At 44.8% G+C, this 25584-nt stretch overlaps 1 protein-coding gene across 3 annotated transcripts in view; it reads right to left on the reverse strand.

The window, feature by feature from the left end:
- Positions 1-430: 430 nt before the first annotated feature.
- The window catches only part of DOCK8 (dedicator of cytokinesis 8), a 228872-nt gene continuing 203718 nt past the window's right edge, over positions 431-25584 (reverse strand). For all 3 annotated transcript variants that reach the window (XM_007466761.1, XM_007466763.1, XM_007466762.1), the window contains 9 exons: positions 23623-23766; positions 21912-22043; positions 21314-21448; positions 19805-19894; positions 15588-15824; positions 12739-12882; positions 11398-11504; positions 1928-2098; positions 431-1534 (listed from right to left, as the gene is read on the reverse strand). In XM_007466761.1, coding sequence (XP_007466823.1) covers positions 1474-1534; positions 1928-2098; positions 11398-11504; positions 12739-12882; positions 15588-15824; positions 19805-19894; positions 21314-21448; positions 21912-22043; positions 23623-23766 — 1221 coding nt within the window. In that variant the 3' untranslated portion in view covers positions 431-1473. The remainder of the gene's footprint in view (positions 1535-1927; positions 2099-11397; positions 11505-12738; positions 12883-15587; positions 15825-19804; positions 19895-21313; positions 21449-21911; positions 22044-23622; positions 23767-25584) is intronic.

Consider the following 25584-nt stretch of genomic DNA (forward strand, 5'->3'; position numbering starts at 1 on the left):
TGGTTTGACCTTGGTCTCACCCAGTGTCTCCCACACAGAAGATACTTAACAACACATGGAATTAAAATATGTCATGCGTACTCATTTAAGAAAACAAACATATCATATACTTTAGAAGGAGTTCTGCCCCAAATGCCTAAAAAACAAAAAGTTTGCCCCTTAAACTAGTAAGCTTTAGTAATTTAAAAACAAAACAAAACAGTCCTCTTTCAGAATATAAACTCATGCATACCTGATGGTGTAAGCAAAAAGTTCTGGAATATCCAAATTAAATTCTCTCTCATGACCACCAAGATTAAATATTATATACGAGGGGTGACCCTGGATAGCACTGTTTGACCAAGGCCATGATCATGCATCTTTCTTCTTCTCTGAAATGCTTTACAAAAGCCATGAGTTGTCGAAATAAAAAACACGAGTTGCAAAGGGAAACATTTTGCTTGCAATTCTTATTACATTTTTAGTACCAGTCAAGGTAATCAGTCATATTAAAAATATATAATTTAATTCTCAAATAATTACTTTGTTCATCTTTCTCCTAAAGTACACTGTCCAAAGAATGCTGAATATATTCTTTAGTTGATGTACACATGCCGACGGACAGCACAATGTTCAGAAATGAAAGTAGAAATATTATCCTTTTATAAAAATAAACTTGGTCCCAGAGAGGATGAGAAAAAGAGCGAGGAGGAGCGAGCATAAGAAAAAACGCAAAGCTTTACAGGAGAATTGTTTCAATTTAAGTAACTGCAGCATCTGCAACTTGGGGCGGGTCACTCAGAGTACCGTTATCTCCTAACTCAGTGCTTCGAGTGTGCTCCTCTATAAATGCATGTTAAATTAACCACCTAACAGAACAATGAAGCAAAAATAACTATACAACAATTAGTCCACCGTTACCAAAAGGGTAACAAGTTCACAAATAATTGATCCCCACATTTCCAGCCTTCAGGATCTTCGGATTTCTAGTAAGGCCTCCCCTCACAGTTTTATTGGAAATGTTTTGTACTCCAGCAAGGTCACCTTCCTTTCCCATAAAGAGGGGAGGAGAGAAGTTCACTCTGAATAGTTGGTGGACAACTTGTCCATTTTCCCTTGGACAATTTGGGTTTATCTAAATTCAGGTTAACTTCAAATACAGGCGGGAGGAAGTCATCAGTTCCTGACCACTCAGCAGGAGATGCCGTTTATGCTTTGTTTTGCACAATTATGCGAAAAAACATGGCTTAATAAATACACAGGCACCCCTGATTAACCATCCTTCACCACCTCCATCCCCCAAATGCCCCAGATCTGCTCAGACCCCATTTGGGTGTAATTCCCATGGTCACTTGGATCCCAAAGCTTCCAGAGTGCTGTCTGGTCAGGGAGCATGTGGCATGTCCTGTGTGGCAAATGTCCTGTTTTAAGTTCCAGCGGGTCCTTCTCCAGGGTCACAGGGCCTCCAGTCTTCATGAGTGAAGATAGCTTTTCTTAGCTGCCCTGTGACAACTGGGTTTCACATTTCCTGAAACTAGATCTGTGGAAGGAGTCTCTGAAATTAAGAAGGGAGAGAGAACAGAAGTAAGAAACATCAGTTAGCCTTTTAAAGAGGAAAATCACTCACTAGTAAAGCACATCAATCATGAACTCAGTAAAGTAAGTAAATATGGGAAAGTGCAGCCATGCCTTCGTGCTGTGCCGGAAGAAATACAGGCGGTAATTCGGCCCTGGGAAGACGGCTGGCAGAAGGCCGCGTGGAGGGGCCCCGGAGAGGTCAAGGAGAAGGCACAGGGGCAGCGGGATGCAAGCAGAGCAGATCACGCTTGGGTGGCTTCTCTGATTCCAGGGCCTGCTCCCACACACAGAGGTTCTGCAGTTCTGATTGCTGGGCCTCAAGCGCTCTCCTTTATCCTCTGGGAAGAGGCCTCCCCTGCCCTCTTCTTACCTCTTATGACTGTCAACTCTGAATATCGGCTTGTAGAGTTCTGGAATTTTCCGCTCTATCATTGGCCTGAGGTTCTCTCTCAGCTTGTTGTAGTTCTTTTTGAGTTCCATCTGGTACTCCCTCTGGTCTGCTGTGATGAGACGCTTGTTTTTCTCTACAGCTTCACCACATCTGAGATGCAAATATCAGATCAGGGTGGGGAGAAAATGAGGTTGCATTTCATACAAGTTTGAAGTTCTTACAAGTTATATATATATATATATATATATATATATATATATATATATATATATATTTTTTTTTTTTTTTTTTTTTTTTTTTTTTTTTTTGTGGCTGGTGTCACTGTTGTGGCCTCTCCCGTTGCGGAGCACAGGCTCCAGACGCGCAGGCCCAGCGGCCATGGCTCCCGGGCCCAGGCGCTCCACGGCATGTGGGATCTTCGCGGACCGGAGCACGAACCCACGTCCCCTCCATTGGCAGGCGGACTCTCAACCACTGCGCCACCAGGGAAGCCCAGAATGGCTTGATTTAATTCACCCTGGAAGCCAAAACCACGCCCTTAACTGGATTTTCACCTATCGTTTAAGTTTGACATTAATTGAAGCAAACTGTAGGATACCAAAGGTTACATATCAAAGTTTCAAGGAAGAGGTAGGAAGGGGAGGTATATAGCCTTTGAATCCTGAGAAATCTACATCACCCCTTATTATTTTTCTATTGCCTCTTAAACTAATAGTTATGAGCTACCACAATGTGTAAAATGAAATCAGTTTCTTCAAGGAGACTTCAAGGACCAGTTTTGTAACACTGGCAGACAAGAGACCTGCAGGAGTGAACTGCTAACTTGGGTATGGCTACTCCGCAAACTTTGGAAGAAGCAACTATACTCTCTGTGATCTTTGTTATCAGAAGACATAATAGCTATAAATATATATAGTGTTTTGTTTTTTTCTTTTTTTTAGTATAGTTTTTAGCTCTTGTTCATTGGTGGATTTGTTTTTTTGGTTTGCTTGCTCTCGTTTTCTTTCTTTTTTTAAATTACTTAAAAAATTTTTAAATTTTTATATAGTGTTTTAAAAAGACAAATATATTAATAGGTGGAGCGAATTTTTGTAACTTTGTATTTTAACAAATTTTATACCTTATAAAATTGTTTCATAGACATTTTCTGTATTTCTTCCTTCCATTTAGATTATATTCTCTAGATTTTCTTATTAAAGTTAAAATAACTTCCACCATGTTAATTTTTTTTTTTTTTTTTTTTTTTTTTTGGCGGGGGTGGGGGGGATTGACGTAAATTCCCCAGTGGAAGAAAGTAACAAGAGTGAAAGGGTCTAATTACTGTCATGTGGGATCTTCCCGGACCGGGGCACGAACCCATGTCCCCTGCATCGGCAGGTGGACTCTCAACCACTGCGCCACCAGGGAAGCCCCACCATGTTAATTTAAATCCATAAACTAAAGAGAGCCATGCATTATGTTTCCCTCCTAGAGAAGAGCCATATCTCTTGGGAAATGTATACAGGATCATATAACCACATTGCAAATCATTTTTTTAAAATGGTCCTATCTGTAACATTTTCATTAGGTCCACAAACAGCTGAACTGTGCAACTTTCACTCAGTGACACCACTATTCCAGACAGCCCCCTCCTTTGCTGCTCCCTTTGTTGATAAGTTCACTGAACACAAGCATTTTCTTACAGTCGATGTGCTGGGATTTTTCAGCAGAGTCCTACAGAAACCAGACTGATGGGGACTAAAAAGGGCGGGAAGTTGTGCTTCCAGAACATGGTTCCTGGTTTTGCTGGGGGTAACTTTCATAGTCCTCTATCTAAGGTGTCTTTTCTACAGAGAGGGTGGTCATGCAGCCTTCACCCTCTGCATATCTTGCCCTCCCTTCTCTGTGATGCTCCTTCAGCACAGCTCACATTATTAGTCCCTCAGTATGGCCAAAAAATTACTAGTTGCTTCATCAACAACCATTCCCTCTCCTCCTTAGTAGCAGAACTCCAGGTGGTATACCCACCTGGAAAATTACATTCCCTAGCCTCCTTTATAAATAGGGATGGCTGATGAGCTATAAGATGAAGTCACTAGGGAGGCTCTTTAAAGGGGTGTAGCATTTTGCTCTTCCCTCATTTCTACTCCTGATACCTGCCTAGGATGTGGTTGTGATGGCCAGAGCCTTAGCAGCCATTCTGTGACTATGAGGATGGATATATTATAGCCAGGATAGCAGAGCAAAAGAATGGAAAGAGCCAGGGTCTCTGATGACTTTATGTGACCACCACACAGCTCTGGGATGCCTAGCTCTGATCTTGTTTCATATGAGAGAAAAATAATTTTCTATCTTATTTAAGCTATTCTTAATTCCATTCTGTTACTGGCAACTGAATGTACTTCCTAGAGAGAACAGGCTCTGGAGCTGGAGTGCTCACCTCTGAATCCTGCTTTGCTACTTATTGGCTTTGTGACATTAGGCGAGTTACTTAAGCTTTCCGTGCCTTAGTTTCTTCACCTGTGACATCATGGTGAAAATAGCCTACCTCATAAACTTTTGTAAAGATTAAATATATAAAATGCTTAGAATAGTACTGGTACATAGCTAAAACCTAGAACACTTATTGTTATTATTACTATTGTTACTATTCCTGATAGACCCAGTCTGAGTGCAGAAACTATTTGTTCTATATAAGAATGATGATGGGATGTCAGAGATTTTATATTCCAGTCGCTTTTTTTCATAGTTGATGAAACTAAGATGCAAAGAGATGAAGTACCCTGTCCAGAGTCATACACCTTTGGGAACAGCAAAGGTGGATGTAAATCCAGGATCCTGTTGCTCCCAGGCTGATGTCTCATCAGCCCCACTGTGTGTTATGGTACAAACCTTACAGAGGCACACAAGTCATGGGCAGACAATGTCTATATTTAAATCAGATTAAGTCTCTTTCCTATGTAAATCAATCTGGTTTCTATTTGCCCCATAATGTTATATTCATCAGTCACTTCATATGTGCCAAGTCCTGTTCTAAGCTCTCTGAATTGACTCTTTTGATACTAACTTTGAGAGGTAGTTACTATTTTATCCCCATTTTTACAGTTGGGGAAACTAAGGTTGGGTAACTAGCCCAAGGTCACACAGCTAGTTAAGGCAGAGTAGATATTATTTATTTATTTACTTATTGTTTTATCTTTGGCTGTGTTGGGTCTTCATTGCTGCACACGGGCTTTCTCTAGTTGCAGCGAGCGGGGGCTACTCTTTGTTGCGGTGGGTGGGCTTCTCATTGTGGTGGCTTCCCTTGTTGCGGAGCACAGGCTCTAGGCGCACGGGCTTCAGTAGTTGTGGCATGCGGGCTCAGTAGTTGTGGCACGTGGGCTCAGTTGCTCTGTGGCATGTGGGATCTTCCCGGACCAGGGATCAAACCCATGTCCCCTGCAGTGGCAGGCTGACTCCTAACTACTGTGCCACCAGGGAAGTCCCAGAGTGAATATGTGAAGCCAGGCAACTAGGCCCGAGAGCCCACAGTCGTAACCCCAACACCACAAATGCTGCCTAGGAAAGACCCTGACCCTTCCAGCTAGAATCCAAGGCATACGGCCTTGGTCTCAAGTTGGAACTATTCTCTCCCGAGTCCCAATTTGTAGTATTCTGCATTTCTCATCTTCTTCCTGGTAACACTTTAGCAAGTCTCCAGCTAAGGTCCAGTGAAAAAACACAGCTGCTGGAGTGAGAGGAGAGATACCGAAGAAACTGAGGGATTGGCTCCCCACCGCCTCCCGTGACTGGAGTGATATATGTGGTCCAGGCCCTTTAAGTTGAGGAAGGATTATTTGGGGGCAGGGCACCAAAGGAACATCTGGCCTTTCCACAGGAAGGGCTGCAGTGGATGTGAGGGTCCCCTGGTCAGAGCCACCTCGCCTGGCACCTCCAGCACTGTCCCCTGCATTTCCTCCCTCCCAGCCCGACCTCTACCAAACCCCAGATCCCAAGGGCAGCCGGTCTCAGTGGAAGGCTAGTCTAATTCCTGGTTCTGCCACTTACTTGCTGTGTGACCTTGGGCTAATCGTGGTCTCCTTCAACCGCACTTCCTTCATCTATAAAGTGGGTTTATGAGGATAAAATGGTGTCGGGCGTGTGAGGACCTGACCAAGCGGCTGCGGGAGGAGTGCTGTGCAGGCGGTGTGGCCTGCCTCTCCTGGAGCAAAGCGGTTTCACCTTGGAAACCTGAGCACTGTCCTGGGTGCCCCGCTGCTGCCGGTGGGGAGGCGCCTGAGGCCAAAGGAGCAGGGCACCACGGGGGCAGGGAGCGCACCCCAGGGCAGACAGGAGCAGCCGTGGCTGGATCCTCCGGCTTTCGCCCTGAGCCCCCTCTACTCCCCTTGGCTGGGCGGCCCCAGAGGGGCCGGTGTGGCTCCCTCCTTGGGGAAGTCACAGTGGCCCTGCTTCCTCCTCCTAAGGGGGCGAGATTGGGACTACGGGCTTGGGAAGGTGTCCAATCTCGAGTCTGACACCTGGAAGCAGATTCTGAGGACCTGCTGAACACCCCAGAACCCAGCGGGGGGTGGGGTCCACCTAGATAAAACTCTAGGCTAGTCTCTAGGGCCTGACTCACATTACGCTGTCTTCCGCCTCCTTGGGCCCTGGGCTTCTGTCCTGAGGAGTTACAGAGGCCTGTGGTTCCGACGATCGCACACTATTCTCGAATTCACAGTCAGCCCAGACACCCTCCCACGCAGTGCCCTGGCCCTGAAGTGAGAGCACCATCAAGCCCTGAGGACCGAGACCTTGTTCAAGAGAACCGGGGGTGGAGATGCGCTAAGAGAGGAGGACAGGATAGCACTGTAACTGAAATGGAATTTTTCCTCTTGGGAATGGTTGCAGAAGGGCTGGGAGGGGGAAACCACGTGCACACGTGTGTGTGTGTTGCTCCCCTCGGCTCTCAGTTTTCCACCCAGCCTCCTAGGCCCACTGAGACAGGTCCCTGTGACCTGGAAAAGGGACAGACGTCCTTCATACGTCCCTGCTATGGACCTGCTCTCGAGCGACCTCTCGTAATGTTTCAGGCTCTGTTTTCCCACCAAATACTCAGATCTCTTTTCACCTACTGCTTCTGTTTCCACCCACACTACACACAGTTGGTTCTCCTTTGGCCACTTGGGCAAATTCCCTCTCCTTTCTCTTCACAGACCTTAACTCCCATTAAGACTCTTTGACCATTTACGCGGTGGAATTCTACTGATGTATCTGAAATTATGTCCCTTAAAGGCAACCTGGACCTGGTGCCATTAAGTCCTGCTCTCTTTTCTTTAAATATAAAAATGAATTTAAAAATCACTTAGTCTTTATAGGAATGAGAAAGTTCACATGTTATGGAATGAAGGTTTGTGTCCCCCCCAAAATTCACATGTGATCTCCATGTGATGGGATTTGGAGGTGGGGCCTTTAGGAAGAATGAAGGTTTAAATTAGGCCATGAGAGTGGGACCCACATGATGGGATTAGTGCCCTCGTAGAAAGAGACCAGAGAGCTGTCTTCTTCATCTCTCTACCAGGTGAAGATACAGTGAGAAGGTGGCCATTTACAAGCCAGCAAGAGGGTTCTCCCTAGGAACTGAATCTGCTGGCACTTTAAGCTTGGACTTCCCAGCCTCCAGCACTGCGAGAAATAAATGTCTGTTATTCAGCTACTCAGTCTGTGGTATTTTGCTATAGTGGCCCAAGCTGACTAACACAGAAATATAAGAGGAAAATGTAAAACCACAGACTGGCACAGATTGCAGTGCAGAGGAGGGAAACAGTATGTTGTACCTCTCCATCTTGGCTTCTGAAACCCTGAGATGTTTCAGAAGGGGATCCAGGCCCCAACTTGGCAACCATCTGAAGAGCCGCAGGACTGGCTGGATCAGGTGTCAGCTGCAGCAGGTCAGCCTGCCAGGTTCTTTATGGCTTCATCCAGGCCCGCTACAGCTGAGTCAGACAGGCCACTGCCCAGTGGCAGGACCCAGCTACAGTGTACCCAGCAAGCGTACATTTCCGTTATTAGCAATCAGCCTTGGAAGGCTCACTTATGTTCACCTTGGAAACCTGGGCTTATCGACCTACAGCCCAAGTCTGCTGAGAAGCTGGAGCTCACTCAAGGCAAAACTGGGAACGGGGGCTTCCCTAGTGGCGCAGTGGTTGGGAGTCCGCCTGCCGATGCAGGGAACACGGGTTCGTGCCCCGGTCTGGGAAGATCCCACATGCAGTGGAGCGGCTGGGCCCGTGAGCCATGGCCGCTGGGCCTGCGCGTCCGGAGCCTGTGCTCCGCGGCGGGAGAGGCCACAACAGTGAGGCCCGCGTACCGCAAAAAAAAAAAACAAAAAAAAAACTGGGAACGGTCTTACCCTCAAACATTTTCCACTCCTGCATCATCTCTGCTGAGAGCAGGCTCCAGGGAGAAAACACAGGGGTGCAAACAACTTGACCAAACAATTCCTCTATTCATTACAAAGCTGTGACTTGCTGATTGGACTTGAGAAGCAATTAAGCAATGGAGGAAAAGAAGGTTTCCTCACCTACTACTTGTACTGAGGGTATAAGTTAGATCATCACATTTACCCTCGTAAATATACAGTTTGATTAGTTTTAGTAGATTAATACAGTTATGCAACCTTCACCACAATCTCACCCACTACTTTTTTTTTTTTTTTTTTTGCGGTACGCGGGCCTCTCACTGTTGTGGCCTCTCCCGTTGGGGAGCACAGGCTCCGGATGCGCAGGCTCAGCGGCCATGGCTCACGGGCCCACCCGCTCCGCGGCATGTGGGATCTTCCCGGACCGGGGCACGAACCTGCGTCCCCTGCATCGGCAGGCCGACTCTCAACCACTGCGCCACCAGGGAAGCCCTCACCCACTACTTTTGATGCATGTGAAATAAAGTGGAATGAAAGTCATTGTACTTTGACTTTGACAATGAAGTAGTGAGCAGCAGTGTTTTGCCTGTAGCCTCGTCTCATTTGTACTGGAACCTCACCTTTGCACACGGGTAGCAGGGTGCCTGGCACAAAGTATGGGCTCAATAAGTGTTTGCTGAATGAATGAACTGGCCTCTATAGTTGTTCAAAGGTGTTAATAATAATGGCACATTTCCTCCCGTGAAGGGAGGAAAGGGGGGGAGAAAGGGTGAGTGACAGTAGGCAGGACCTGACGCGTGAAGCCCTCGGGGAGGGGGCAGGGAGGAGAAAATGTGAGATGGCGGCAATCAAGCAACCTCTACAGCTTTGCAGCCTCTGCTCAAAGGTCGGTCCCATCCGGCAGCTTCAGCAGCACCTGGGAGCTTGTTAGAAATGCAGAGTCTCAGGCCCACCCCAGAACTACTGAATCAGAATCTGCATTTTGACAAGATCCCCAGGTCATTTGTTTTGCACAGTGAAGTTTGAGAAGCACTGACAGATATTCTTGTGGCATTCCTAGAACAGGGCGGCAGCCCACCCAGCAGGGGGAAGGTCTGCAGCCATCGGCAGGCGGACTCTCAACCACTGAGCCACCAGGGAAGCCCTCGTTAGGGATTTTATAAGGACATTTTAACTAAAAAAGTCACTTCTCTTAGCAAGCTTCCTTTTACCTCTATATTCTATTCAGAGCCCCACTTGTCAATAGTGCTGTCTTCCCAGGCTCCCCTCCCTGTGCTGGCATGCCCACAGAATGCACTGCTCCTGCCAACTGAGAGGAGCCCAGATGTATCAAGGACACCCCTGCCTCTGTGTCTTGTGCTACTGTTGGTCCCTTTACCAGTAATGCCTCTGTCTTCCCGCTGCCCCCTTCCTACCACCTACATACCCAAGACGAGGTTTAAGTGATGTTTTCCCACAAAGCTTTCCCTAGCCACTCCAGACTGCAACTGACTGCTCTTTTCTGAACTCTTAGCCCTATATTTTCTGTACTCTCCACAGTTCTTAGAACATGCTGCATTGCTTTGTTATTTAGCCAGGTAAAAGTCCTATTGTCAGGAGCAGAGGAATACCCAGCTCCTGTATTCCTACAACGAATATCATACCTGGGTCCTAGTGTGTGCTCATTAAACATTTCACAGGTCCTTGCAGAGGTCCAGAGAGGCCCAGGCCACTGCCACCTTCATGGGCCTTTCACAACAACTTCATTTTATATGAAGATACGTAGAAAGTAAATTTAAAAATTTCCCCAATATTTTTCTAGCCTTTTGTTTTATGAAAATGCACCCTTTACTGAAGAATATCTAGATTTTGCATAATGTCAAAATTGTTATGAAATACAGGAAACAATTCAAATACAAAACATTAATAAATATAATTTCTGTCTGTGCATGTGTATGTGCATATGTATAGTGTGCACGCACACAGACACACACACACACACACACCCCTATTACTAAGCAGATGAGGTTCACTGCAGGACAAAGAATGTCTCCTTTATACATAGCAAATTTACATACGTCTCACCAAAGCCGCTGAAGGAGAACCTCACCTGACACTAGCATTCTGGTGAGTTTTCACTGAATTTAGCAAACTTTAACTTTTAGCCTCCTTTATCCCCGTCTGCCAAGTGAAGATATTCCTATACTTTATATGCTGCTCTAAGATCCTGGGTGAAAAGAAATATTAGTACATGTATTTCTGATGTGCTTCTTCTCTCTTATGGGTGAGGTGCCATCCACATCCTTCATAATCATTCCTTTTAGGGCCACAGGAGTCCCAGTATACCTGTCTGCATTGCAGCAACTTGCAAGACCTTGTCCCAAGATTCACTTCCTGTCCAGCCTGAACAGGCTGCTCTTGGAGCCAGCTCTACTGCAGAATTCAGGAGCAGAGAGGACGCTTGTCTGCCAGTGGAAATTGCCGCAGAGATGATTGATACCTTTGTAAAATTCTAGTTTTAGAATCTTGCCTCTATCTCTCAATTTGAGGCAGTGTCTTTTACATTTATAAAAATAAGTTATTGTATGATATGGGAAATTACAAAGACTGCCAATGCCAAGAACCTCTCAGGCTCTAATTCATCAGTGGAATATCAACACGTTGAAGGAAGTATGCGCTACTTGGATTCAGAAGACCTGGTTTGAACTCAACTCTGCTACTAACTTGCTGTGTGACCTTAAGTAAAATCATTTTCATCTCTGAACCTCCATTTCCTCTTTTGTAAAATGAAGATTTATTTTACAATGTGAGATGATAAATATGAAAGCACCATACAGTTTGTGAGTTACTAGTGCAAGTAGTGTTGCTCTATGCAGGCTCCTCAAACTTGAGCACGCATCCGAATCCCCTGGAGGACTTGTTAAAATATGGGTTGCTGGGTCCCACCTCTGGAGAGTCTTACTCAGTAGGTCTGACTGGTATCTGAGAATTTTCCTCTCTAGCAAATTTCTCAAGTGGTGCTGAAGCTGCTCGCCTGGGGACCACACTTTGAAAACCACTGCTCTACTGAAATCCCAGCCATTTCCCCTCTTACCGCATTATGAATTCTTTAAAGCATAATCTCAACTTGTTGTGATGTCGATAGAGTTTTGGGTCAGCTGGAATTTCAGCCAAAAATACTTGGGCTACTTCCAGTGGTCCCTGATGGGAAAAGTGAATAACATTACTGATGTTGGAAAGAAAGTGAAATTACTTGGGAGGAAATGTTGGGAGTGAGGTCGTAGTTTGAACATTTAATTTTGTTAGTTTGACCAAAACAAAAAATCAAGGAAGGTCTTGAACTTCTCAGGAAAATGCTGATCCCTTAGGAGGAGTTTGCAGTTTTAGGAGAATATTCAAAAGTATAAATGTATTTCCTTAATCAAATACTACTAATTACAGATTTTCCTTCATATAGAAAGGTAATATACTACATCAAAGGGTATGTGATTAGAGTTGCTTTTCTGAAAATAGAGATTCTCTTGATCCAGCCTTTCATATTCATTTGTCTAGCTGCCCTAGTGGCAAGCACCATTTTGCGTAATTGCTGGCTTGAGTCAGAGATATGCATAGTACATGTGCAATCTATGGTTGTGGGCTTATAAAGTCTTCCATTTTCATTAAAAGATTGGGACTTACAAAAGCAAAAGCTTCCTAATATTTTCTGATCATAGAAATGTAACAAATACTATTTCTGTCTCCTTGATATTATGTGGACAGAGAATTTTTGCTGGGGAGTCCGGTTGTGCCAAATGAGGAAAGGGTCACGGCACTCATTGAGTTTTTGCGTGTGGAGGTGTGCAGATCTAGTTCTGAAATTAAGGAAGCACACTGGACAGAGAGAACTAAGCTAGTATGCCCTCCATCTGAGGCCGGATTAGTTCCATGCTGAGATCGGAGTTAGAATTCTAATGGATCTGAGAAGATCCAGTCTGTTTTGAAGTGGCCCAAGAAGCCGGTTCCAGGTCACTCCTGCTTAGCAACGCTCCTGGCATACTGGTTTCATCTGGTGACTGACCCAGGGGTTCAATGTCCTAGACCCTTTCCCTTCTCTCCTACAGGCCTTCTCAGATTTATCTCAAGCCTTGCAACAGCTCTGCCTAAATTGGGCATGATTAAGCACTCCATCTGGATCATATTGCCAGGACTGGCCCCAACTTCTCCAAAAAATGCTACTCCTTAGACACGGTCCACTCATCTCTAGGATTTCTTGTCTACCTTGGGTTGTTACATGAAGCAGAAGGGACCTCCTCAAGTGTTCAGTCTAAGTTTAGGAACATTATTTGTATGTTGATCAGACTCCTCATTGACCTCAAGAAAGGAGGGTGCAGACATATAGTAACACGAATCAAAATAACAAGAACCAGAGGAGTTGCCATCAGCTGGTTTTGCTCACCTGATTGACAGTAGCTCCGACGGAGCCTTGCAGCACCATCTGAAGCATCTTGGCATCAGGAGGCTCCTGGTTAATGGCAACTGCTAACTGCAGGGTCTTCTTCTTCATATCCTCAATGGCAACTTCAATTGGTGTCAAAACAAACTGAACGTAAGACATAAATGTAAGGAAAGTCATTGTCAGGTCTTATAAGCCATGGACAAACCTGGAGCTATGACAAAGAGGACACCTGGGTTTGAAGCGGCAGCTAAGAAGGCTTTCAGAGAAATTTAGAATAATCAGGACAGGTTAAGAGGAAGGAAGAGCCTAACATTTCTTGAGTACTTACTATGCTCCAGGAACTTTACATGCATTTATGATTTACTTCTTTAAACAACTTCCTATTCTCTCCGCCTTGCAATCAAAGAGGGATTTGTAAGGTTAAGTAAGTGACACAGGTCGTAAGTGGGGAGGTCAGATTTTGACCACAATAATGTCTACATTCAACATCCATGTTTTTTTCCTACACTGTTAGGTTTCCTTTCCTATTGCTGAAGAAGTTACTTGACTTATAATTGGGAAAAGCTATTAGAAGCGCACGGCATTCAAGATTTTCTTCTCCACCATAACACAAGATTTTGGCATCATGTGTGCCTTTTCTAACTCACGCTGAAGGTGAATTCTTAATAAAGAGAATTCTCTTAAGGGTCAACCTGCTAGTTGCTAAGTTCTGTTGGCTTGGACCTCTTCTGAATTTTATCGATGGAGTCATGTCCCCTCCAAATTCACGTATTTAATTCCTAAACCCCAGTACCTCGGAATGTGACTTTATTTGAGACAGGGTCTTTATAGAGGTAACCAAGTTCAAAGGAGGTCATTAGGATGGGCCCTCATCCAATATGACCTATATGTCCCTACAAGAAGAGGAAATCTGGACATAGGGACAGGCACAGAGGGAAGATGATGTGAAGAAACACAGGGAGAAGGCAGCCATCTACAAGCCAAGGAAAGAGGCCCGGAATAGATCCTTCCCTCACGTCTTTCAGAAGGAACCAACCCTGCCAACACCTTGATTTTTGACTTCTGGCCTCTGGAACTATAAAACAAGAGACTTCTGTTGTTGAAGCTACCCAGTCTGTGGTACTTGGTTACAACAGCTCTAACAAACTAACACACTGAGGTTCTTAGGGAACTACAAATGGCCCAGAAAAATTGTGAGGACTCTTACTGGGACCATGAGTTTATTTCTGTGCTGTGCCGACATGTCCTAGTATTCAAGAGTCTAAAACAGTAAGAAATACAGCAGATGCCTTCTAAAAAAACCTTCTCTTAGCTGAGTCATCAGTTCTGGCTTCCTTTGCCCTCTGTGAAAACCACTCTCTGATGTGGTTGCTGAACACTTAAGCTGGTGGGTGGCTCTCCAGTAACCTCAGCCCCTGTGCTCCTGCCAGGGAGGTATGTATTCACCACAACTCATCACTGTTTGTTTACCAACTTGCTTATGCCTGTTACACTTGTTATTTTAATAAGCTAATCTAATTCATTAATGTATAAACTGGTGATCTATGGCTGTGGAAAGAAGAGTTGTTTCTATGAAAACCAAGCTTATGCTTAGGCAAGATGTTATGAAAGCAAGTTGCTATAAAAGATTCCTGTTGGGGCTTCCCTGGTGGCGCAGTGGTTGAGAGTCCGCCTGCCGATGCAGGGGACACGGGTTCGTGCCCCGGTCCGGGAAGATCCCACATGCTGCAGAGCGGCTGGGCCTGTGAGCCATGGCCGCTGAGCCTGCGCATCCGGAGCCTGTGCTCCGCAACGGGAGGGGCCACAACAGTGAGAGGCCCGCATACCACGATAAAAAAAAAATGATTCCTGTCTTATTAGGTGTGCACAAGACAACGGTAAAAGGCTAGGGGAAAAAAAATCATAAAAATCCAGAAGCATTCTGCTCTTATATTGTTTAACAAGGATCTTTAAGCTCTCACTCTGCTTTACAGAAACCCAAACTGAACATCCTGGACATTGCATATGGGTAGACACTGCATATGGTTTATACAAGAAAGACAGTGCTGAATTGTGATCAGCCAACCCTAAATCACAGATAAGGCTGTGGCTCTACACAAAATGAATGACAAATAAGTGCATATGTATATATTGTAAAGTAAAATGTTTACAGTATGTCTAATTTTGAGCAGTTTTGTAGCTTGAGACATTTTCTCCATCAGTGCCATTACAATGAACTTGAAGACTTCTGCTACACATGGAACCAAAAAAAGAAACAGGTCTTCCCTGTATCAACATTTAGATAAGGAAACTGAATGAAGATAAGTGCCTTGTGCAAGGTCACAGGAGGATGCTGGGACTAGAAGACAACTGGTCTCCTGTCTGACTGGCATGGAGCCCTCTTCCAGCTCAACACAGACTCCTTGGGGCTGCTCACTTGCTGTTCCTGCCTCTGACGATGAACAACAGAACGCTGCCTGAATCACATGTAAGGTTTTAAATATATAAAAATCTAATAAAAAATATTGTAAACTTTGATATTTCATGTAAATTTAACATTAACATATAAAGATATAGTATTATAATTGCGTACATATATTTATGTTAAAGATATAACTTTAAAGTAGAAAATACTTAAATATAAAGTGTGCTATAAAACATGTAGCTGCCTAAATGGGATTCCCTGGCACCACGAGAGTGATAGGATAACCAGCATAAATAATATTTCAAAGGCATCCCTTTTTAGATTTGCACCCGAGTCTGCCATGAAGGAGCATGAAGGAGGTTTGTGTGTTATGCTGGGAGGTGACCCAGGCCCACTCCCTCAGTGGTGGCCTCTGTCCAGAGCCCACTCCCTACAGTGCCTTTACCTCCTCCTTCTGGATGACGCTGATCCTGGTCTTGATGTAGGGGAAGGCGTGCATGGTGGTCAGGACAGTGTTCCGCCGGTACTGCTCGTGCAGTTCTCCCCGAGGCCGGCCCTCCAGGGTGAAGGGGGTGGTGTACATAAACCTCCGCAGATCGAAATTCTTCTCAAAGTAGGTTAGCCTGTCTTTCATCTCATACTCATCAAAGTAGGGCTCCACAAAGGTGATCTGTATGTAGGCCTGAGGGGGGAAAGGTAAGGGATGAGCTGGTCTGCAAACTACCACCCAGGATGCACTGGGGGGCACGCGGAACACAGAGGGGCAGCGCCACCCCTCTGCGCTCACAAAAGCCACGGAAGCTGAAAGCATCAGGCAAGACATCAGCCATCGGCCATGCTTCCTCTCCAGCCCAGGGATATGAGAGACAGGACTGGGAGAAGGGACAGGAGTGCGCCCGTGTGAAGTCAGGTCCACAGCTGCCCCTCCTAGCAGAGCTGCTGATCCAACTGAAACTTGGTATGAGAGTTTGCAAACTGCTATTCAGAAGAAGCAAAGCTTTCCTTTTCAGAACAACTATGACCACTGCATGTTTATTAGAATGGCCAAACTAAAGCAACTGACAACACCAAGGGCTGAGAAGGATGGGGAACAGCTGGAGTGTTCACACACTGATGGCGGGAATGAATGGTGGTATAGCCACCTTAGGAAACAGGTGGCAGTTTCTTATACAGTTAAATTACACTGACCATATGACCCAGCAATCCCACTCTGGTGCACATGCCTAATAGAAATGAAAACTTGTGTTTACACTAAACCCTGTACACAGATGTCTATAGCAGCATTATTCATAATAGACAAAACATAGGAACAACCCAAAAGCCCCTCAAGTGGGGAATGGATAAACAAATGGTGGTACATCCTTACAGCAGAATACTACTTAGCAATAAAAAGGAATGAACCATTACAAGATGGATGTATCTCAAATGTATTCTGCTAAGTGAAAGAAGCCAGACTCAAAAGGCTATATGATTCCACTTATTTACTGTATAATTCCATTTATGTGGCATTCTGGAAAAAGCAAAACTACAAAGACAGAATACAGATTAGTGACTGTCAGGGGCTGAAAACAGAGGGAGGGAATGACTACAAAGAGGCATGGGGAAATATTTTGCAGTGATGGAACTTTTCGATGTCTGATTTTGGTGGTGGCTCCAAGTGCTTGTCAAAATTCATAGAAAGAAACACCAAAAAAGGGAATTTTACTGCATGTATTTCATTTTAAAAATGTACACACACACACATGAACCCACACAAACATACTATGAAGAAGAGCACTTATTTAAAAAGAAGGCCTTGGGCTTCCCTGGTGGCGCAGTGGTTGAGGGTCCACCTGCCAATGCAGGAGACACCGGTTCACGCCCTGGTCCGGGAAGATCCCACATGCCGTGCAGCGGCTGGGCCCGAGTGCCACACCTGCTGGTCCTGTGCTCTAGAAACCGTGAGCCATAGCTGCTGAGCCCATGTGCCACAACTACGGAAGCCGGTGAGCCTGGAGCCTGTGCTCTGCAAGGGGAGAAGGCACTGCGGTGAGAGGCCTGTGCGCCGCAGTGGGGAGTGGCCCCTGCTTGCTGCAAGTAGAGAAAGCCCGCGCACAGCAACGAGGACCCAACTCAGCCAAAAATAAAAAAATAAATAAATTTATTTTAAAAAAAAGAGAATAACAATAACTATAGTCACTGCAACACCCACCCACTGAAATGGATGGATGAGGTCACTGATCTCAGACCATAAATCACTATTGAGTGTGATGAAATCTGAAATCTGGTAATTCTGGCTGCAGATTCTCATTTAAAACTCTCACAACCAACTTTGGGCATTTTAACAGAGGGGAAAAGAACACCGTGTCAGAGATGTCACTGGTAACTCTACGTGGCATGTGCTGCGCACAGATCACTGTGGGCACACAGCCAATCCTGTCTTTCAAAGACGTCAGAGATTTCTGTGTGAAGCTTAGCTCAGCTACTTACCACAGTTATTGCTTTCAGGCTAGATTAGGGAGTGTATCTGAAGTGAGTGAGTCTTTTGAAATGTGTAGGAAAACAAACTCTTAGGTTTGGACACTTCTCCCTACTTGCATCATCTTCATAATATCCTGGAGGACAGAACTGAGAGAAGAGTTTGAACTCTTCATCTTATAGGTCTGCCAGATGATGACTGCTCTTCTGTCCCTCAGCCCTTAAAAATACCTTGAACTTGCATTATTTCCAGCAGCTTAGAAAGCTCTCTCATGTGCATATCTGTCTGTGAGCTGGGCTGAGCGGGTAGGCATCACCCTGTGGTATAATAAAGAATGTATCTGGGGCTTTCCTGGTGGCACAGTGGTTGAGAGTCCACCTGCCGATGCAGGGGACGTGGGTTCGTGCCCCGGTCCCGGAAGATCCCACATACCGCAGAGCGGCTGGGCCCGTGAGCCGTGGCCGCTGAGCCTGCGCGTCTGGAGCCTGTGCTCCGCAGTGGGAGAGGCCACAAGAGTGAGAGGCCCATGTACCACAAAAAAAAAAAAAAAAAAAAAAGTATCTGGTCTTTGTCCTTCTTTCCTGGCACAGAGCTTCAAAAACCCTTGGAATTTTCTGAGTGATAGAAGTGTCTTTGTTATTCTCATGAGGTAATTCATGGTGGGTCCCTAGATGGCTTCAGGATGGTGGCTGGTCATCGAAAAGAACGACCTTCTGATTAGAGATCTGAGACTCTGGGCCAGCCTGACTGCTGGGGTAGGCGGGGGCTGGAGATTGAGTTCAGTAATGTAGTTGATGATTTAATCACTCATGCCTATGTAATGAGACCCCAATAAAAACCCTGGACACCAAGGCTTGGTAGACCTTCCTGGTTGGTGAACACACTGACATGCCAGGAGGGTGACATGCCTGGACTCCACAAGGACAGGGCACAGAAACTCTGGGATACATCCCAGATCTTGCCCGATGTGTACCCTTTATCATGAAACTATAATCATCAGTGTAGCCCTTTCCTGAGTTCTGGGAGGCATTCTAGTGAGTTATCTACTGAGGGGTGCTATGGGAACCCACAAATTTATATTTGTCTGGTCAGAAGTGCAAGCGGCCTGGGGTCCCACTTGAGGCTGGTGTGTGAAGTTAGGGCAATCTCCTGCAGGATGAGCCTGTAACTGGTGGAGTCTGACCCCAACTCTGGGTGGTGAGCATCAGAATTGTATTGCAGTACACCCAACTGGGGGTGAGACAGAATACACCCTCACTTGAAAAGTGAGGAAACTGAAGTCCAAGCCCTCTTCATCATTCCTCCAACAGCACAATGACCCTGCACTTGGCTTAAAAGAAGGCCTCCACCAAATGCTGTCAGTGAGAAGTCTGTATCTTTTCAACATATTTTGAATTGAGGATTCAAGGTTTTAATAGAAGGGCAATAAAGAGAAGTGATTAAAAGTGCAGGTTTGGGACTTCCCTGGTGGCGCAGTGGTTAAGAATCTGCCTGCCAATGCAGGGGACACGGGTTCCAGCCCTGGTCCGGGAAGATCCCGCATGCCGCAGAGCAACTAAGCCCGTAGGCCACAACTGACTGTGCTCTAGAGCCTGCGAGCCACAACTACCGAAGCCCACGCGCCTAGAGCCAGTGCTCCACAGCAAGAAAAGCCTCCACAATGAGAAGCCCGCGCACTGCAATGAAGAGTAGCCCCTGCTCACTGCAACTAGAGAAAGCCCGCGCGCAGCAATGAAGACCCAACACAGCCAGAAATAAATAAATAAATATTTTTTATAAAAGAATCTTCTTTAAAAAAGAAGTGCTGGTTTGAGGATGACAGACCCTGAGTTTGAATACTGGTTCTGACACTTGCATGATCTTGGAAAGTTGCTTACCCTTTCTTTTCTCATCTGTAAAATAGGAATAACAACACTTATTTCAAAGAGCTTTAGGAGGATGATATGAAATGATGTACGTAAAGGGTCTAATGTAGTGTCAGGCACACAGATGATCTTTAATAACTGGTAGCTCCTATTATGATCCCTGCCTTTGAGTATTGTTTCTTTAAGACCTAACCAAATAATAGTTAAACCGTAGACAAAAAAAATTTGGCTGCATTGAAATGACTTGAAGAGTCCAGACAGAGGAGGTCATGTTATGTTTTTGGGTGTAGAACAAAGGGAATCAGAGCCCGATGGTTGTTTTTTACAATTTTCCCATACCTTGTTAGGGTCCAACTTGGTTTTGTCCACAGGAGCAGAGTCTTTTATGACTTCCACAAATTCTTCACCAAAACATTGACTATAAAATCCCTAGGCAAGAGAAACCAACAGATTATAAAGGTTATTTTAATATATTGCAACTCTTTGTCTCTCAGAAGGGGAATCCGTTTGGAACAAGTGTAAGGGAGAATATGCTCCTTGATTACTGAAAGTCCCTCTGAGCTAATGAGGCAAGTTCAGCATTTCCTGAGACAAAAACATAAGGAACTCCAGCATTGCAAACTGATATATGCTTCCCTATAAACTGTATGCTTGACATCTAATTCAACTAACATCATCATATTTCCTAAAGATGCTCCAGGGGCATGGAACTATTTACTTCTTGCCTTTTGTAACCTAGGGTTTTGGAGGTCACCAGGCTTCCCGTAATGGGACAAACCACAGCGCACAGGAAGATAAAATACATGCTTCTAGTACTAAACTGGGGAAACATATTAGGGAACCAAGTGGCCTGGGGTCAATTGCTAATTCCTCTCATGAGCTGAACAACTTTGGGCAAGTCACCCAACCACTCTGAGCCATGGCTTCTTTGGGTCAAGTAAGGATTAAAGTCTCTTGTCTCATTTGGCATGGATGGAGCAATTTGACAATGAAAGTGTTTTAAGTTTGACAGCCACGAAAGGGCATAAATTCAAAGCAATAGCAAGAAAGCAAAGAAGTGAAGCTCTGGTTGTTGTCGGCAGTTCAGGGGACCCCAGTTATTCAGTCTGAGATGGTTTTGTTTTGAGGGCACCCCTTGACTTTCCTCCTGAGTTCTTAGTGCTTGGCCCTTTCAACGTCTGCTTCTTTTTTTCTCACTTTTCTCTATGTTGTTTCTCCTTTTCTCCAGCCTTTCCTCCAAGAACATGCTGCTCTCTTCTGCTATGTTACAGATCAAATATAAACAGCAGGTTGGATTGGGGCTGCCAGCCCAATGGGACACTGACTCTGATTATTCAAAGAGGGGTGCTCCTTGGTCAGCAGGGAGAGTTCATTTGTTCCAGGTCACAGCGGGCCTCTAGTCAAGCATCTCCATGTCAGAAGTGGGAAGTGTTGTCTGGTGACACCGAAAGGATGACCACAGCATTTTCTAGGGTTAATTTGATAATTTGGCCCAATGACTTCAAAGCCAAGATGATAAACTTCAAGCTGAAAAACTATTACTAAAATTTGGAAAAGGTTTATAAGAAAGCACATGACACTGATTGAATCTGGATGCTCCTGAAAATAAATATTCACCATATAAACTTACAAAGTTTGAAAAGTATGTACAGAATCTTAGGGGAAAGCTATCCTTATCTTGCTTTACCTCATGATCTCACCTAATATCTTGATATTATACAAGCAGAGTGGGAAACTTTATATATGGATCAATGAGGAATCCATGACTCTTGGTTTTGTTGTAATGACCCACTCTAACCTGTTTGTGTAAAGCACACAATGTCAATCACCCGCAATCACTTGTCTTACCTCTAGTCTATGAGAGATCTCAGGAAGCTTGGTAATTGCAGGCTCTTTGTAAATGAATTCCTTCTCATCCAAGTCCCCAAATTTGCATCCATAGAAACCAACTCGAAAGTAGGTTCCAAACATTCTCTTATGACCCTGATGAACAAAATAAGAAAACCTCTCCTTAGTTATGTAATTCATGAGGATCCATTGAGATGAGAGGGCAGGAGTCTTTTATTGTTGGGTTATAAAGCATTCTATTCCTGTGGCTAATACAAACAGAATTCACTCCTTTAAAAAGTTTTTTTAATGTTTATGGAATAAACTTGGGAAATAATGGCAAAAAAAAAAATCCCATGAAAGATTTCTAGGACTTCTCTTAAGTGAATTTAAGATTTTCACATTCCTGGTTGTAAAGTAATTCAAGCTGCCTTCTTTCACGGTTTGAATCACGGTCCTCTGTCTATTCTCAGCCCTCTTCCGTTTGATAGGAGAGAGCTACAGTAATGATATCCTTAAGGTAAATCACTCCCTAGAGAGGAAGGAGGGCTAAGCATCTCTGAGACAGGGTCACCTGCTGCCAGATTATAGGACCTGTTAGCCAGGATGCCCCCGCTACCTTGCTAATGATGCTGTCAAAGGCTTTCTGCAGCTTTTCGTGGGTGGAGGTCAGCTTCCGGAAGTCTCGATGAGCTTCCAGGATGGGGATGACCAGCTTGTAGACCTCATTGACCGTCTCGTACAGTCCTCCCTTGCAAAGAGGAGAAAAAAATCAAAGAGAATTTAATAATTTAATTTAATCACTGGAAACTTAAAAGAGCAACCAGAGTGCATTAGGCACTGGAGAATGGATTTATTAGGGGCACCACAATATTTTATAGAGCAGGAATAAAGTCTGAGCATCTTTGGGATGGCTGTAGCATTCAAACTGAACTAGACACACTAAATGGTCCTATTTGATAATGTTAAGTTGGAAAAAGGGGTTTCCTGGGGAAAAAAAATAGGACAGGAGACTGGCAGCAGGAACTAAGAACAATTCAGGAAGGCAGCTTTAGCATATTTAAATGTCACCAGGGGTCCTCCTGTAGCCAGATGTTCACTGCATTCCTGAAAAGAGTTAGGGGTCTAACTACCTGGTTTTCTAGAATTCCAGGAAAAACAAGAGTATCTTGGACTTTATGTGAATTCTGAAAGGGAAAGCTGGAAAAAGAGAAGACAGTCAAAATAATAATTAAAATACATAGACTGTAGGATGGAAACTTGGAAATGAAAAGTAGAGAAGAAAGAAAACTATCAAGATGAAAACAAAAGAGGATCAGCTAAACAGAGGGAAGTATTAAATATTTGCTTGGCTTAAAATTTGAGGGAGGGCTTCCCTGGTGGCGCAGTGATTGAGAGCCCACCTGCCAATGCAGGGGACGTGGGTTCGAGCCCTGGTCCGGGAAGATCCCACATGCCGCGGAGCGGCTGGGCCCGTAAGCCATGGCCACTAAGCCTACGAGCCACAACTTCTGAGCCCGCGAGCCACAACTCCCGAAGCCTGCGTGCCTAGAGCCCATGCTCCACAACAAGAGAAGCCACAGCAGTGAGAAGCCCGCGCACCACAATGAACAGTAGCCCCCACTTGCTGCAACTAGAGAAAGCCCGCGAGCAGCAACGAAGACCCAGTGCAGCCAAAAATACATAAATAAAATAAATAAATTTATTTTAAAAAAAATTTGAGGGAGTAGGGAAACTATGAAAATGAAAATGAACAACATACTTTCTTCCCTGCCCTGAATCTCAATGACTTAATCTATATATTTTTAATCTCTATATATTTTTCTCTTATTAGGAGTGTTTAGACCCAGATTAGGTTAACGAGGGAAGTCTCCATGGCTTCCACCCTCACATTTCTCTGAGCTGTCCCTGGTCTGTGACAATCCTGAGGATGACTCAGCTGTCAGCTGAGTCCCTCTCTCAAAGAGAGGGAAAATAAGAGAGTGAGAACGTGCCTCGTGATTTATTGTGTAACCCTGGGCAAGCCATTTCCCCTCTTTGTGGCTTAGTTTCCACCTCTGTTAAATGGAAATAATACTGTGAAACTGCTGCCCAGCCAATGAGCGTGCAGTGAAAACCAGAATACTGCAGTAATGAAGGGCCTTCTCGCCTCCCTGAGAGCTGAGGCAGTTTACATACGTCAAAGTCCTCCAGCCCCTCCTCTGCCCTGCACGCCAATGCACGTGGTGTCATCATGAAGTGGGACTGGCTGGACGTTAAGACCGGCACTCAGGGCACCGACGCCAGAGTTCAGGCTGACTGTGGAAGCCCGGACAGCTGTGTGCACTGACCGTGCTGAAGAGCTCAGCCGCCTGCTCCAGGAGGCCCACCAGGCCGCTCTCGGTGAAGTACCGGCCGGAGCACACCCCGTCCTCGTCCGGCGACAGGGTGTCATCAGAGACCGCAGACTCCTCCAGCACGTTGGAAGAAATATTCTGAAAGAGATCATAGTATGAGCCAGGAGAACAGGGGAATCTGACAACAAAGGCACCACAGGAACCCATAAAGCCGTAAAAGAAACTGGACACCTTTGTAGCTTAGAACTTGCATACAGGTAGCACACTTGCCATTCCTTTTATGCCTACACTCACGGCAGACAGAACTAATTAATTATAGTACGCTTTTCCCCGACGCGTGGATATGGTCTCAGAATTCTTCTCAGCATGGTACCCCATTCAGCCACTACCAACTGACCAGAGTTGGCTAGTGAAGTAAAATCTGTCTGCCTCTCATCTGCCTGGCTCGCAAGATCAAGTGACTCATCCTTAGCAGTCAAGGTAGAGAGAGTTTTACAGTCCTGTATCTTCATATCCAAAATTATAAGGTTGTTTTAGGAATATAGGAGGCTTTCAGAACCTTTTGTGGCCAGCCTTTCTTTCAAACCTGGTATTTCTATTATGATGTTTCTGAATTGGAAATGGTAAAAGGTCCAAGAGATTCAGTTGAAAGAATCTAATAACCCAAGAAATGAATACTATTAGTAGTGTATGCAATTTTCCACATGCAGAGGAATATATTTGCAGTTATGCAGCCTTATTAGCTGTCATCAGAGGGAAAAGATTCCAGGCAGACTTTCCTGGCTTCAGAATTAGGGAGGTGAAAGTAACAGCAGTTATGTGAGAATGTATCCATATCTACATTTGTGGAATAAATATTGTACTCTGGGGCATAGAATTTCAACGATCTCAGTTCCTTGGAATTCTGTGGCCTCAGAGTTATTTTCCTTGCACAGATTTATTTATCTCCAGTTTATAATTCTTTTCAAAAAATTCAATTTTACTGGAGCAGAACAAGGTTGAAAACTAAAGCACACAACATTTAAGAAATCAACACCAGACATCTGTAGTTAATGCTGCCCAGAATTCCTTCATCCTTCTATAAAGTATAGCCTCCTGAGAAACCATCCATAACTCCATGTGTGGACCTCAACTCTGGCTCTGGCTCAGCCAGTCACAGCATTCCATGTCTCTGGCCACTATGATTGGTTCAGAGATAAGCATATGACCCCGTCAGAACCAATAAGATGCACTGAGACTGTCTGCAACTGCTACAAATGAGGCATTTCTCTATTCTCCTGGACTTGAACCTGGGAAGATGTAAACATAAATATCTCTCAATGAGTGTGGGAAGCCTATGAAGAATGAAGCTGACATAACAGAAAGCAGAGACAGGAAGTGATGATGACACTGAGGTCTGATGACATTCTTTGGACCCCTAGGTCCAGTTTGGCAGGTGCTACTCCAGACTCATCTCTCTCATGCAAGCTGATAAATTCCATTTTTACCTTAGGTCCGTCTGGGTTAGGTATTCTGTCACTTGCAAGCACACATTTCCAGAAAGATTTGGTATGTCTCATTTGAGAGAAAAGAGAACTGGCTCATAAGCATCAGCGTAATTTGGCTTCTCTTCTGTAGCTGAGATCACCTAACTCACCATGTTCTGTGTATTCTGAAGACCTCATTCTTCACAGTTCCTTCTGCTTCCCCCTCCCGTTCCTCGTCTTTCTGAGCGTTCCATGACCCCCAGGCTGAGTCACGTGATAAACACTCACAGCATCTTGTACCTTTTTATTACAGCATTTATCATAATTGAAATTGAATAAGAAATGGAAGAATTAGCTGTATGATGCCACTCTCCCTGGCTGGAATGTAAAGTTCATGAGGACAGAATAAGTGCCCAATAAATATCACCTAAAAGAATGAATACGTGGATAAAGGTCTATGAAAAAATAGAGCTATATGCTCCCGTGTAGG

The sequence above is a fragment of the Lipotes vexillifer genome, unplaced genomic scaffold (assembly GCF_000442215.2).
Source record: "Lipotes vexillifer unplaced genomic scaffold, Lipotes_vexillifer_v1.1 scaffold948, whole genome shotgun sequence".
Classification (NCBI taxonomy): domain Eukaryota; kingdom Metazoa; phylum Chordata; class Mammalia; order Artiodactyla; family Lipotidae; genus Lipotes; species Lipotes vexillifer.